This window comes from Hyposmocoma kahamanoa, unplaced genomic scaffold (assembly GCF_003589595.1).
Source record: "Hyposmocoma kahamanoa isolate Upper Pololo Valley unplaced genomic scaffold, ASM358959v1 95, whole genome shotgun sequence".
Classification (NCBI taxonomy): domain Eukaryota; kingdom Metazoa; phylum Arthropoda; class Insecta; order Lepidoptera; family Cosmopterigidae; genus Hyposmocoma; species Hyposmocoma kahamanoa.
This window is the reverse complement of record NW_020654972.1, coordinates 5,031,813-5,047,413: the sequence shown is the minus strand read 5'-3', so window position 1 is coordinate 5,047,413 and position 15,601 is coordinate 5,031,813. Positions and strand designations below refer to the sequence as shown.

Sequence of the window (15,601 nt, the reverse complement as noted above, 5' to 3'; positions counted from 1 at the left end):
AAAGATACAATTACATTCAACGATTATCTCAAGTTTCATCAAAAGATTCCATGGATCTATTAAAATTGGCTTTTTTCGATTAGATGCTTATTTTTCCAACACCAATTATTTTATGTAGAAAAAATTTACTAAAAGATCGATTTATCGTGTGTGGTGGGTTTCATAAACTTAAGAATACCATAATTGCATTATACTTGTGTTTTTTCCCCGATTATTTATTTTATTATTGCACTTTCATAATCATAAGATACGAAAAATCGGCTATTTTATCGAACAACGTCGATGTGCGAACGCAGCCTAATTCGACTTGTCAACATTTTGCATCACTTGGGTTAGAGTTGTACCAAATCATATCCGGAATCGTTTTGCATCCGGATTTCAATTCGATAAAAATACAATGCCGTCACTTATGCGTGATAAGGCAAACAAAAAGGAACTACAGCTATCGCGTTGAGAAATGTCAAACGAATTATCGGTCACTAAAGTAACTAGCAACATTGCGTACACTTGCAGGCTTAGCATGAGCCCGAAGACAAAAGTTATCTCTTCTTCGAACTGTCAATTTTCTCTCGAAAATCTCGAGAAAATTGGCAGTTCGAGGAAGAGATAACTTTTGCTTTCGGGCTCATGCTAAGCCTATTGATTATAAGTTAGCGTTAACCGTAAATTCTAAAAGTAACGGTTCACTTTGGTGGGCGATCGAAGTCATTACCTGTAAGTGTTACTCACTTTTCTACTACAAGTTTACCTTCTAGAGTGAACAACATAAATGTAAACTGGCAACAGAGAAGAGATCACAGAATTTTATTCCGCTTGAATGTTCCCATGCTTTTTGCATATAAATTTTAATCGTTAAATGAAATTGTGCATACAATGTGGGTATAAATAAGACGTGTTTAATTTACTTGATTCACGTACTGCACTGTTTTACGGAACGAGAAGGAAATAACTCTTGTTTATTTTGTAATAACTCCATCTCTCTCTGCAGTACGACGAGCTGGATCGTGAATGTGAAGCACACTTGTTTGTTGTGTGACAAAACACATGCATGGAAACAAAGATGCTAACACACCTAGATCATTTTGTGATTTTTTTAAAATACTTTGTTGCCCACCTATGTACAAAGGTGGAACAATACCGAATTTTAATTGTAACATACCAACTAACGAACGATTTTACATTATAAATGATTCTAAACGTATGATAATTTTATGACCCTTAGGACCATCTTTTCCATTTCTTTTTTTGTTTGTTTGCTTGAGTAGACGTAAGTTTGGGTTAATGATTCGTTTTGTAATCTTGTAATAACGGTTCTTGCTATGTTTAACTTTAACTAAGAATGATTAGTCTTTATTATTAATTACTACTTACAATATTATAACCTCAGAATTGAGAATAAAAATTTAAAATATTATATTTGCTTTTATTTTGAAAATTCTGTTACAACAATTTTCTAGGATTAAAAACATTTTTTATTTTATAAACTTATATACTCATATTCCTTAGCAAAAGGTTTATAATCTGTAGGGTAGCTTGTTTGTGTACCTTCCCGTGTAACAGAGATCGTAGCAACTTCGCATGCAGCGCCTATTATTTGGTGCAATGGGAGAGTTTTATATTTGACTAAAAATGTAGCCAGAGCTCCCACAAAAGCGTCGCCGGCACCCTGAAATATTTAAATATAGGGATGGATAATTAGTCACTCCTTATATAAAATAATTTGAAAGAATACATGCCTATTAAACCGAAATATAGCGTATACAAAAATAATGAATTTACATTATTTTTGTTCACTTACAGTTGTGTCCACTGGCTTAACGCTGCGCGTTAGGACGTGTATTCCTTTGCGATCGTATTTAGTTGCATACACTGCTCCCTTTTCACCCAGCGTTATAACAACTGTCTCACACCCAGTGTCTAGTAATCTGAGTAGAGCATGTGCCGCATTGCTGTTGAAAAACAGAAATTGTTTGGTACTATATAGTTTTTATTGCCACTTGCTATAAAAATGCTATTCATAAATTGATTTTACTTACGATAATGTAACAGAATTATTTGTGAGGTAAGAAGCTTCACTTTCATTCACACAAAGTATAGAACAGTACGGGAATATTTCATGAATGTCTTGCATTGCAGGTGCAGCATTCAATAGTCTCAGCTAAAATAAAAATAGATACTTCAGATCCAAAAATCAGTTGTAAACTAATTCATAATACACAATTTGTATAACTTACACCCTTATTTAATTTGAAGGCTTCCAGGGTTGTCTCATATGGAATTTCTAGTTGACCTATCAGAATATCAGCATTCTTTATAAGTACAAGAGCCTCTTGAACGTCTGACTTGCTGAGCAATTTATTTGCACCAGGGACGATTACTATTTGATTCTCTCCATTTTCGGCAACCGATATTTGAGCGATTCCAGTCATTGAATTTGCTGCATTATGGCTATATGTAACATTTACACCACATTCCTTTAAATGTTCTTTATATTTCTTGCCCCATTGATCGTCTCCTAACTGTAAAGAGACAATAAAACGTTGGTTGGTCTCAAATGTACCAGAGTAAGCGAATAACTTTTACAGCAGAGGTTATCGTTACTTATATCTAAAAGATAAACGAAATGTCATTTGTAAAGTACTTACTTTACAAATCATGTGAGCGTTGCCACCCAACTTTGCTGCAGCTACACATTGATTAGCTCCTTTCCCTCCATAACTGGTAACGAATTTGGTCCCATGTAATGTTTCTCCCGGACTGGGAAGTCTTGGAGCATATCTGAAAGTATAAAAGTGGTTTTTTAGATCCCAATATACTAAGCCACGAAAAATATGCGAACGGAACTAAAAACCTCGGACTATCTTTGTAATTTATGCCTCAGTCACCTAAAACTGCTATAATTTGTGGACATTCGCACCGCGGGTGTAAAACCCGCTTTAACGCGGCACGTATTAAAGGAAAAGATGTCAACCGCGCAGTAAGAAAAACAGTTGCGAGCGCTCGCAATCAGTTGTGGATCTCGCATGCTTTAACGCTTGCACTCTAACTCGCTCAAAATCGCTATTACACAATTGGCTAAACCGCACCGAATACGTCACCAGTTTGGATAAAAATGTCCACCTAATCGGATTTATTATAATTATATCCGATTATGTGGCCCGAACGACCTCTATATTAGACATAGGATTTTTTTTCTTTTAATAAATTAATGTCTTAGTATAGAACTTTGAATAACTTAGAACTTGTTTACTCAGCACAGTCTAATAAGAGAAGCATATTATTATTGATTAAAGGTTAGATACTTGTAGAAGCGCAGTAAGTTACATAAATTAAGGACTAAATGCTGTAGATAACATGTTAAAATAATGTGTTTCAGAAAATACGTACGTTGTAAAATCTACACTGCACGATCCAATAACAACAATTTTTGGTTTAGATTCTGATGTCATTTTTACAATAAAATAATTGAGTATTGTGCAGAAACGAACGTTTATTGCGAGATGAGACAAGCTTGAGTTATACGACTGCAATGAATAAGAGCTATCATACAATGCTGATAAAGATTAACAACCAAGATAACCTATTCTCGTCAAGGAAATATTATTATCCACTTAGCAATTATGAATGTTATAGAAATTGTAGTAAAGTGCAAATTACAATCACATATCGACATTTGGAAATAGGGTTGCTCTGATCGGAGTTTTTTTGTCGGGATCCGGAAAAAAATAAGCTTTTGGTTGCGTGCATTTTTCTACTAACCTATTGTTGCCAACTAGTGATACAATGGTATTACCATAAAATATGGAGAAATCGTTGGTGCACATTTTTTGTCTGTGATTAGAATGATTAATTAATTTACGTAGAATTTAGTGTTTCAAGCAACAGCTTTGTCACAATTAAAATGATTTAGTTAAAGGAGCTGGGTGTTGACAAGAATTTAGCATTACATAGAATTTAGATATTGATCAGGTTGTTTGTAGCATTGAAATATTTGTTATAGTATAGCCCACATCCCATTTGTATGTGGATCTAGTACTACAACGCATTTATTATATAGACATGCGCTTGACAATGTTTCGAAAATTAATGCAACTTCATATTACATTTCCATGAGTAATATGACAGTGTAATGTGTAATACCTATTAACATCCGTGCTAGATTTACAATTGTGTTAAAATATGCATCACTCCGTGCTTGCTTTGCTACTTATTAATATATATTACCATCACTCACACTAGCGATGCGCTATTCCGAATAATTTCGATATTCGACTCGTTAGTAATTATACTAATCGTGGCATTCCAATGAGAAATTAGTAACCTATAATCTTAGAATAATAACGCATACAATGATAGTTTCATATCAAACGAACTGTCACAAGTGAGAAAAACCAAATTCATGAAGGCGTAAGCAACTTGTATCTACGCTCGTCGGCACGCACACAAATATACAAATAATGATGCCATGGAATAACATTTCCCTCAAAAGTGGGGAAATTGTATCTTGCTTAACTCATCATTAAGTTAAAGGTGCCTACAGATTTGCCCAACATTGTCGATCGTACCTACAGATATGCTTGGTTTTGTCGATCGACAATGTCAAGTGACAAGAATTTTCAAAAATTTATTTTTGGTAATCCTTATGGAAATGGCATTTATATCTGAATACACGATGACGGACACGACTTTTCAAATAAATGCAATATGGGAATCATTTTCGAGGTATTCGAGGTGCTCATTACGAATATGGCATTCACTTCTAAATCCAAGATGACAGGCACGATTTTTCGAATAATGGCAAGTTGGGTATCGTTTTCAAGGTATTTGGGGGTGCTCATTACAAATATAGCATTCATTTCTAAATCCATGATGGCGGATACGAGTTTTCAAATAAATGCAATATGGGTATCATTTTCGAGGTGTTTGGGGGTGCTCGTTAAAAATATGGCACTCATTTCTAAATCCAAGATGGCGGGCACGATTTTTCAAAAAAATGCTATATGGGTATCATTTTCGAGGTATTTGGGTATGCTCATTGTGAATATGGCACTATTTGTAAATCCAAGATGGCGGCCACGATTTTTCAAATAATGGCGAGTTGGGTATCGTTTTCGAGGAATTTAAGGGTGATCATTACGAATATTGCTTTTGTTTGAACTGTCGTGTCTGCCATCTTGGATTTAGAAATAAGTGCCATATTCGTATTGAACATCCCCAAATATCTCGAAAACGATACCCAACTTGTCATTATTTGAAAAATCGCGCCCGCCATCTTGTATTTAGAAATGAGTGCCATATTCGTAATAAGCATCCCCAAATACCTCGAAAAGGATACCCATATTGCATTTTTTTTAATTGTGTCCGCCATCTTGGATTTAGAAATAAGTACTATATTCGTAATGAGCACCCCCATACATCCCGTAAACGATACCCAGAATCAAAATCAAAATAATCTTTATTTCATAGGTAAGCATTATTACACTAGGGGTCGTATTCCAGAACTCTACTCAATGCCTAAGTCAGGATTTGAGTATGGTTTAAAGCACTCGAAATCATACTCAAGTCCCTGCCATTAGGGTCGTATTTCCAGTGCTTGTGTTTCCAGTGCAATCCTGACTTGAGCATTGAGTAGAGTTCTGGAATACGACCCTAAAAATCGTCACATTGGTTAAACTCTACCGCTCATTCGTAAGGCAGATTCCCCCGAGAAGTATGAGCAAGAAACTCTAGGGGTTGCTCTTTGTAAACAACATTTGTACGCATTTAACTTGCAGAAATGGAGGTCAAACGTACATTAGAATAGAAAAATCTATATATAAAATAGAAAAATCTGCAGCCATCGCAATATTGCCTATTCTCAAAAAATTACGTAATATAATTATTTTGAAACAGAATAGCAAATTTGGGAGTAAGAAATCCGTTACTTTGCAACATTTTCGTGTCTTGTTGCAACGAAATTAATTTTCGGTTTTAGTGAATATTAAGTTTATATAAAAATACAAATTGAAACGCGTTACTTCCTTGTGGAATGTGATGTTAGTAACTATTTTATGTTTGTCTGACGTATTTTTACACTCATTTACCGCACATTTCGTCATTTTTAGCTAAAATTCTTGCACTTTTCGCGGTGCAAGTTGAGCTTGAGCACTGAAGGCCCGCCCGCTCGTGTAGGCCCATTGGGAGCGCTTCAATTTGCCTCACTTAGCGTGTGCGGACTAGGTTTCTATGCGTTATTATTCTAAGCCTATAGTAATAAAATTCGTATTCGAATGATCGGAATGTTCATTTATTACTAATCCATAGATTTAGTAGAACATTGTTGCTCGTGATCACCTAGCCTTCTCAGATATGGTAAATACCATAAATATGACGGGGACAGCGATATTTTAAATATGCAATCATGGTGAATGATCGTGGAATTTCGAATAGTTACGTCCGACATATTAATCATTTCACTCGTGCACGTCGAATGGCAATCGGTATCGGTAATCATTTGACCGAATGGCTCTCGCGGGCATTCGCGGTCTCTCACGAGCACTCGGAGGTACTCGGAGGCACTCGCTCACACTCTTGCTACCTCGCACATCTCTGGTGGAATCACGGCCTAATCAAATCTCGGTTGTCACATTACAGGCGAATGCTCGTCGGTGTGGGAGGCAGTATTGTAATATAATGCTCGAAAACAAATCTCGAGTTACATTATAGGCGAATGTTTGCGGTGAGGGAGCGCCCTAATGTAGATACGTATTAGGGTGCGTACAGATCAGGCCAATGCGCCGCTTTGTGAAAGGCTCGCGAGTTGCACACGTGCATTACGTTGTGCCATCTGTTCGCGAGCCATATAAGTATATTAATATGTATTTAATTGCATTGTTCCTAGTTCGTATTAACCTAAAAAGACCGATGATCTATTAAGACCGTGCAGGACGAACTAGTAAATGTCGGTCAGTGTTGAGAATATTTATTTATTATACGTTCATGAACTATACAAGCCTACTTGGATTCGTCTGGCGAATGTTTGCCCATTCGAATAATCAGTATTAGTAACACAGGAATATTCTTTGAGTAACATTTATAGTCGCGCATCATCGCTAACTCACATTACACATTATCTGTTCCGACATTGCTGCGACCGAAACGCATAAGGGCGCTCCCTCACCGAGAACATTTGCCTGTAATGTATTCTATTATATTTTTAAGTTTCTGGCTTATCTTCTAGAATTTTGCCAATGTCATGTCAGTCATGGGAGTTATACTTTCGTTTTTCGGATGTTTAATTTATTAACACTGCTCTTTAGTCTATTCCGGCTTCTGGAACAATACAGAACATATAAAAATATATTTAATTAAATAAGTTTTATAATTTAAGTTTGTTAGTACTAATAAAATCAGTTATTAATTCTAAGAGGGTATTTGTAAAAACATATAACAGAAACTTGAGATTTACGGGGCGAGGAATAGGAGGTGGAAGACTATCATAAATACGACACGTTCTGGTAGGGCAGCTGAAAAATATGTAGTCTGGGGTGTCTTCATTCAGGCAACATTCAAGATTCGTTTGCAAGCATTACATTACAAACTACCTCCCTCAACAGCGAGCATTCGCCTGTGAACATTCGTTTTTGAGCATTACATTACAAATTACCTCCATCGCCGGCGAATGCCTTTGAGACACATTCGCTTGTAATGCAACATAATATATTATAATATTATGTAATGTAACATACATTATATAATATATTATAATATTATGTAATGTAACATATACATCGCATAATGCTATAACTCTAATGTATACATAAAGACATACCTTTGAGCAAATGACTTCCAGTATAAACAAAATGTCGCAGCATTACTACGCAGCAGGTGGAGCCTAAAGTTGACAAAGTATTACGTGAAGTAAGGGTCTTTCACATTATGTCGTAACGTTTTATTTATCGTTAGACGACTGTCGCGTATAGCCTATTTCCATATCACGACTATCTGTCGTGATTGTGCCGTGGACATTTATTTTATCGTTGAACGACTGTCGTGTCTAGCTGTTCCCAAGAGATCGTGACGACAATTTATCGGTTCACGGCAGTTGCGATTATCTGTCGTAACTTTTTATCGTGACGTTTTATTTATCTTTAGACGACTGTCGTTTTACCTCTTCCCTTTGTCACGACAGTCTGTCATCGTAAGGGTGCGTTCCCATTATGTCGTGATGTTTTATTTATCGTTGAACGACTGTCGTGTCTAGCTGTTCCCACTAGATCGTGACGACAATTTATCGTTTCACGGCAGCCGCCTTCTCGTTAGCACGAGAGAGTCGTTTGATGCACTGCAGTTGCTTCTATGTTTTTTTGGAAGACAGTAGTGTGTGTTCGCTCCCGTGTGACATGGATAAAGATGAAATTATAATAATGTATTACTTTTTTTTTAAAGGCGGAAGAGGAAGCAAACGAAGAAAAGAAAGTTTTGGGTACATCCAATCATTGTTGTCAATTTGTGGGAAATTCCCCAAATTGCGAGGAATTTCAACTACATTGGTGATTTTGTGGAGATTGGCGCTATGTGGGGAAAATGTGGGGATTCTAACATTTTATGATTTTGTTTAATCTATCGATTGCTTGTATCTATCGATGCATCGCCAGTTTGATCGTTATTATTAGAAACACTGTGATGAACTATATCGATGTGTTTTTCAACATCGCACATCACTCGCATTGTTAACAAGCAGCTTAAGTAGAATTATTATCAGATCATCTTGGTTCTGAATTGTAAAATGGGAAATATTTAAATGCATATCAGAAAACTCAATACACATAAAAGTATGTTCAATATTCAAATAACTTGCACATCTAAAAAAATATTTCACTACAAATAGGACAACTGTGTAACAAAACTAGTATCAAAAATAATTTAAAAACATGTATCAAAACTAGACCTCTGCTAATTTCTCAGTGGATAACGAAAGTGTTCATTTAAAACTAACTTACTCATTGATTTTTTCTAACATTAATCATAGTGTCACCAAATGCGCAACAAAATAATTAAGTTACTTAATTTTGTAAGGCAAAGAAAAAATTTGATTAATGTTGAATCTGATTAAAATAAATAAACGATTTAAGTTCATATAATTTTACAATTTGCTTTACATTTTACATTGTTTACATTCACAGCAAACTTAATAGGTGGTTAAATTTTGAGTGTCTGAATTCTTTATTATAATAATTTTTAAGCGATGTGTTTGTAATAAATAATGAAAACTCAAGATGTGGGGAATTTGTGGGGAATATGAACTTTGTTCTCCTTATTTTGAACAATTGGCATTAGCAACGCTGCATCCAATGTTATTAGAAAGAATTCCATTAGGATTATGTCAAACGTTTCTGAATATACTGAAAAGTGATGAGAGAAAATTTTGGGACTATTCAAGAATTTCATATTTTGTAATAATATGAGAAACAGGCTAGACGCGACAGTCGTCCAACGATAAATAAAACGTTACGAATAGTTACGATATAATGGGAACGCGACCTTACTTTTCCCATTGTCACTACAGTTTGTCGTCGTAACGACAAAAAGTCGTGAACGACAGTTAATCGTGTCGTATTGTATATAAACAACTTCATTTAAATATTCAAACCACGATACTGTAAACTGCACGACATTCTGTCGTCACTATATAATGAGAACGCGCCCTTAAAGGGACGGTAAAATCATGTATACATATATTTATATAGTGGCTTGAAGTACCTACCTAAAGCTGTTTTACATGATCTAGTTTGCGGTTGATCAGAACGGGGCGTGCCCATGTGCCGAATTGAAATAATTTGAGGACGAATTAATTTCAAGTAATACGTCTTTCTAATTTGTGATATGTAATGGAGGTAAGTAAAATTTTTTAGTCCAACGGGACAGGTTGAGGAATCTAATTAGGCATACCGCATCCAGATGTTAGATTTCAATTTTTCTTCAATGAAAACTTCTATTCAATCAATTAGTATATAGTATATAGTATCCATTAAACTTCGACTAAAAATTAATTCCTGTAAGCTATACTGCCAATAATAAATAAAGAAACCCGCCATTTTATTCTTTTTGGTACTGTTTGTTCCATTGGAAAAGGCAAAGGCACTAATTCGCCATACAGCCAAGAATTCGTCAATGTCTATGGATAGTAGAGTCAAGATTTAAAAATTTTTAAGTGTGTGGATGGCAACCACAGACATTTATCGTAAGTAGATGCCGCAGGTACAGCAATTTGTATGAAAACCAAGCGCGCCACGTTTTTTGTACCTACTATGACGTCACAAGACTATTTAGTGATGGATACCTCCTTCCGCTCGCCTAAATCGATTGATTGAACGAAATACGCATAAACACGCGTATTCCATTTAATTAATCGGTTTTAAATAGAATATTTTTTGTTGAAATATTTGTTGATTACAAGTAGTCGTAATATTAATATAGTAAAAAAATACTATATTATAACTCCTTTATTTCACTTGTTTTGAAAAATGTTGATTACTTAAAAAAATTAAGACTAATTTTTAATCGACTTCAATTATTGAATTTATTGTCCTTCCAATAAAATGAGCTTATTATATAACATCTTTTTGTAATAGAAGATCTTATCGATTAACTTAAATATTGAAAACTGACATCAATATATGAACTTGCAACTCTTGGTAATTGATCAATAATGATGAATGGCAATACAAATGAAAATGTTCATCGTCATATCAGCCGGAAGACGTCCACTGCTAAACATAGGCCTCCCTAAAAGATTTCGAAGACGCGACGTGCCTCCATCGGTTACCCGCTGCCCTTACCAGGTCATCCATCCATCTAGCAGGGGGCCGTCCCACTGAACGTCTTCCGGTTCGTGGTTTCCATTCAAGAACCTTTCTGCCCCAACGGCTGTCAATTCTACGAGCTTTGTGCCCTGCTCACTGCCACTTCAACTTGCTAATCCTTCAAGCTATGTCGGTGACTTTCGTTCTTTTACGGATCTCCTCATTTCTGATTGAAAATGTTACTGCTGACAAAATATGGTAAAATCTAATTAATTAGAAGAGGTTTACTTAATGAGGGCCTCGTGTGAAATTTTTGTGATTTGTTTATTATTTCTCAGATTTCTAACTCTGCAACTCTGCATATTTGGATAGCGTCTTAATTGGGATAAACTAGACCACCTTCGTCCTCGAAAGAAACGAACTCATACGTATGACCAACTCCAGGTTTTTGTAAAGACAGCGCACTGTTAATTCTTTGCATTATATAGTTTTTGTGTATTACTCGTACTACATATCCGGCGATGTATGCAATTATTTGCTCACTATATTCGGACATTCGAGGCTTCGTGCTGCAAAAATTATCGAAATTACACATACTACTGATAATAGACACTACAAAACTGAAAAAAAAAAACGAAACGATACTAAACGTTTTAACAAAAGAGTTATAGAATATTTTTATAATATTTTATAATATAAGATCATAATAATTTTCGTCTCTTTGTTTTCAAAATCGATCAGAATAGAGACAGTGTTGCCTAACGTATACATCACTAAATTTTAAATTTGATCAAAAGAATGTACAAGCGGCCGTACCACGAAACTGAATGCAATGCATGTTATGCAAAAGTGCGTTCGTTCGATATTCATGGCGTATAACTTGAAAGATTTGAGGCCCGCGGCGATAACCTCTGTATCTAGCTCCTTCGCGAGCCCGCGGATGATAACGCGGAGGACGCGTTCCTTGGGGAGTGCGTAAGTGTAGTACTATACACTCATCTCATTTAAAAGACGAATGAGGCGGGGGTGGTCTGACGACGATTGGACCTTACGTTAATGCCAAGTTCGGACGCCTTGGCTTTAAGGAAGTTGATTGACATAACTTTTTGGCACTTTTTGAGGTGCGGGGGGGGGGGGGTAGTACTACAAGCAAACAGGTGCACTCAAATGCAATATTGAGTTGTGTCGCTATGGTCTGACACAAACAAAAATCGACAACACTAGCACACTCCGGACACTCCATACAACGGACGAAAATTATTTACGTACTACTACTACATACAGCAAGGCGCTATCTGCACACGCTCAAATGTGTGCGTGAAGTGGCAGGATTACCCATCACTTGTTCGTACTATTTATTACGTTACGTGGTCAGAGCGGCAACATAGCGAAAATTCTAACGCTAATCTGTTTTGTATCCATAATTCTATTATAGAATCCTAATAATCACACATGTTCATTACGTATGTATTTATATCGATATAATATTATATTTTTCATTAATTCACTAACTAGAATAATATTGAAGATTTATTTAAAAAATATATTATAAGCACATAAAATGTTATATTTTGGACAGGTACCTTTAAATAAAGTAACCAAAGTATTTGAAATTGCGTGTCCAAGTTTATCATTACCTAGTTGATATATATATATCAACTAGGTAATGCACCAGGTATATTCACTACGTAATATTTATCGGTAAAACAAATAGAATATTCAAGAACCATTGTCTACCTCACGAAATTATGGCGTCTTATTATATTGATATAATAAATCTTTATTATATATTACTCTGCACTAAAGAAACAATAATTGACCGAGTCTCGGATATAAGTTTTTTTTTACTTACTTCGTTTCATATTTCAAAAAACGAAAGAAACTCCTCTCTTTACCCCGTTTTGATGATTATAAACAGCCGTACACAGCACAATACACGACCATTATAAATAGTAACATAAAATGATGTCATATATTAACGTACAAATTTCGTAATTAATAAATGAAAACTATAATCAAATATGAAAGCCGTCTTAGCGCGAAAACGGCTCGGCGACAGCCTTGTTCTCGTTCAGTCAATGTGACCGTCAATGTGCGGGGCGTAGTGCGGTATCTAAAGCTAGGGAGGGGCGGAGAGTGTCCGTTCTCGTTACTTATTTGTTCTTTGACTAGAGATGGGTTTTACCCGATAAATATCCGGCAAAGGATAAATATCCAATAAATAACCGTTTTTATTGAGTATTTTTCCTAAAACATGGATATATATTTTTTTGTGTTTTTTATAATAAAATTCATTAGAATTATTTTTTATTAAATAATTACGTGCGATTACTTCTCATTTGGCATTGTTTTATATAAGGGCGCTTTCTAACCGGCGAGCATTCGCTTGTGAACATTCGTTTTTGAGCATTATATTACAAACTACCTCCTTCAACTTTTAAACAATTCGATTAGGCTGCGATTCCACTAGAGATGTGCGAGCTAGCAAGGCGTGCGTGCGAGTGCCTCTGAGAGCCCGCGAGTGCCCCCGAGAGCCCACGAGAGCCGCGAGTGCCTTTGAGTGCCCGCGAGAGCCATGTGTGCTTTTCATTGCCTTTAAGTCCTTTTGAGTGCTAGCGAGTGCCTTTGAATGCGTTTGAGAGCCCGCGAGTGCCTTTGAGTACTAGCGAGTGCCTTTGAGTACTAGCGAGTGCTTTTGAGAGCCTTTGAGTGTCGTTGAGTGCTTCTGAGTGCCCGCGAGTGCCATCGAGTGCCTTTGAGTACTAGCGAGAGCCTTTGAGTGCCCGCGAGTGCCTTTGAGTCCTTTTGAGTGCCAGCGACTGCCTTTGAGTGCCAGCGAGTGCTTTTGCGTGCATTTCAGTGCCCTTGAGTGCCCTGGAGTGTCTGCGAGTGCCTCTGAGTGTTTTTGAATGCCAGCGAGTGCCTTTGAGTACCAGCGAGTGCCTATGAGTGCCAAAGTCTGTTTTTGAGTGCCCGCAAGTGCCTTTGAGTGCTTTAAGTGCATTTGAGTGCTTTTGAGTGCCTCTGAGTACCCTCGAGGGCCTTTGAGTACTAGCGAGTGCCTTTGGCTGTCCGCGAGTGCCTTTGATTGCTAGCAAGTGCTTTTGGGTGCCTTTGAGATCGCGGGAGTGCCCGCGAGTGTCTTTGGGTTCACGCGAGTGCCTTTGAGTGCCTTTGAATACTCGCGAGAGCCAGGAGTGCCGGCGAGAGCCTTTGAGTGCCGCATTTTCGAAATATTACAAAACAAACTAACTTAATCTTTTTTTTGTAATAAGCAACCAAAATCCCCTGAATGCATAACAATAAGCATTCAAAGGCACTCGCGGGCATTCATTGGCACTCGATGGTGCTCAAAGGCACTTAAAGAAATCAAAGGAAATCAAAAATGCTCAAATGCACTCAATGGCACTCGCGGGCACTCATAGGCACTCAAAGGCACTCAATGGCACTCAAAAGTACTCGCGGGCTCTCCCGGGCACTCCCGGGCACTCAAAGGCACTTGTTGGCACTCAAAGGCTCCCATAAGCTCTTGCTAGCAATCAAAGGCACCCAAAAGCTAGTACTCAAAGGCACTAATGGGCACTCAGTGGCTCTCAAAGGAACTCGTTAGCTCTCAAGAATAGACTTTGGCACTCAAAAGCACTCGCTGGCATTCAGTGGCACTCAAAGGCACTCGATGGCACTCAAAAGTACTCAAAGACGCTCGCTGGCACTCAAAGGTACTCAAAGGCACTCGCTAGATGTCTACCTATAGCGTACGTATTGATTCAGTACGAGTTAGTTTCGCCAGTGGGAACTAGAGGGCGCTATTTTAATGAAAACTACAAGATGGCTATCTATATATATATATATATATATATCTCTATATATTTTAGTACTAATATTCATCTATGAACTGACGCAAAGTGCGCGAACTGCGGACCTCATCTAAGGCGCGCGGAGTTGCGGACACAATTTTCCTAAGCGGCTCTCTCCGTCTCTTTCGCACTCATGTAAATTAGACGGTAGCGAATTTAGGCTTTGGCCTAGTGAAATTGTGGCCAAGTGATTTTGAATTGAATTTCCTTTGTATTAGAATTAATTATCGTTTAAATATTTCCAATTAAGCCTGTACAGTTTTTTAAAATATAATATTGAACAACTGAAAAAAACTGAACAACTGTACAATGGCGGACTAACTTAGTAATTTGAAAAAAAATCCATGCAAAATGTTAGACAGCTGTTTAATAATTTCTTTTAACAAACTACGCATTTAAAAAATAATAAGATTTACGCAAAAATACAGGGATTTACGGTACTTAAGCATATTCTTTTTATCACTGCAAATAGAAAAAAAAGGTATAACAAGCAATATACTATAGGTACGTACATGCTACTAAATTGTATCAATGTTAACAATTAAGCTTAAAAATATACTTTGCTTTACTATATAAATAATAACTAAATAATAAATAAACCACGATTAAAAATATTTATCCACGTTTTTGGATAAATATCGAGTAAAAATGGATAAGTATGGATTATCTTTCTACTGAGTATTTATCCCAATGATATTTATCCATGACCCATCTCTATCTCTGACACTAGCTTATTTTTACAAATACGCAGATAAAACACATTCATGTCATATCCGTACACAGAATAGGCCTTTATAAATAAATCGATTCTCATGAATATACTAGAGACGGAAAGTTATCGACGTGATGATATCGATATATATTACGTGCTGGTCAATCACGTATATGAAAAATGTAATTCCACCCTTGGCTAGACTGGATTTAGAGGATTTCTTTTTGCAATTTTGTGAGTAGTGTAAC

The 15,601-nt window shown here is 36.6% G+C and overlaps 1 protein-coding gene across 6 annotated transcripts; it reads right to left on the bottom strand.

The window, feature by feature from the left end:
- Nucleotides 1–1,436: 1,436 nt before the first annotated feature.
- LOC113238205 (ribokinase-like) lies at nucleotides 1,437–9,928 on the bottom strand. Of its 6 annotated transcripts, XM_026474984.1 has the most exons (9): nucleotides 9,746–9,928; nucleotides 7,811–7,873; nucleotides 7,101–7,311; nucleotides 3,388–3,524; nucleotides 2,646–2,778; nucleotides 2,235–2,519; nucleotides 2,037–2,158; nucleotides 1,799–1,949; nucleotides 1,437–1,666 (listed from the first exon to the last, which is right to left on the bottom strand). In XM_026474984.1, exons 3-9 carry the CDS (start codon nucleotides 7,122–7,124, stop codon nucleotides 1,478–1,480), a joined length of 1,041 nt encoding a protein of 346 aa, XP_026330769.1. In that variant the 5' UTR covers nucleotides 7,125–7,311; nucleotides 7,811–7,873; nucleotides 9,746–9,928; the 3' UTR covers nucleotides 1,437–1,477. The 6 variants fall into 6 exon arrangements, with proteins under 6 accessions (XP_026330769.1, XP_026330770.1, XP_026330771.1 ...); XM_026474985.1 differs by lacking the exon at nucleotides 7,811–7,873; XM_026474986.1 differs by lacking the exon at nucleotides 7,811–7,873 and having other exon boundaries at nucleotides 7,101–7,308.
- Nucleotides 9,929–15,601: the final 5,673 nt, after the last annotated feature.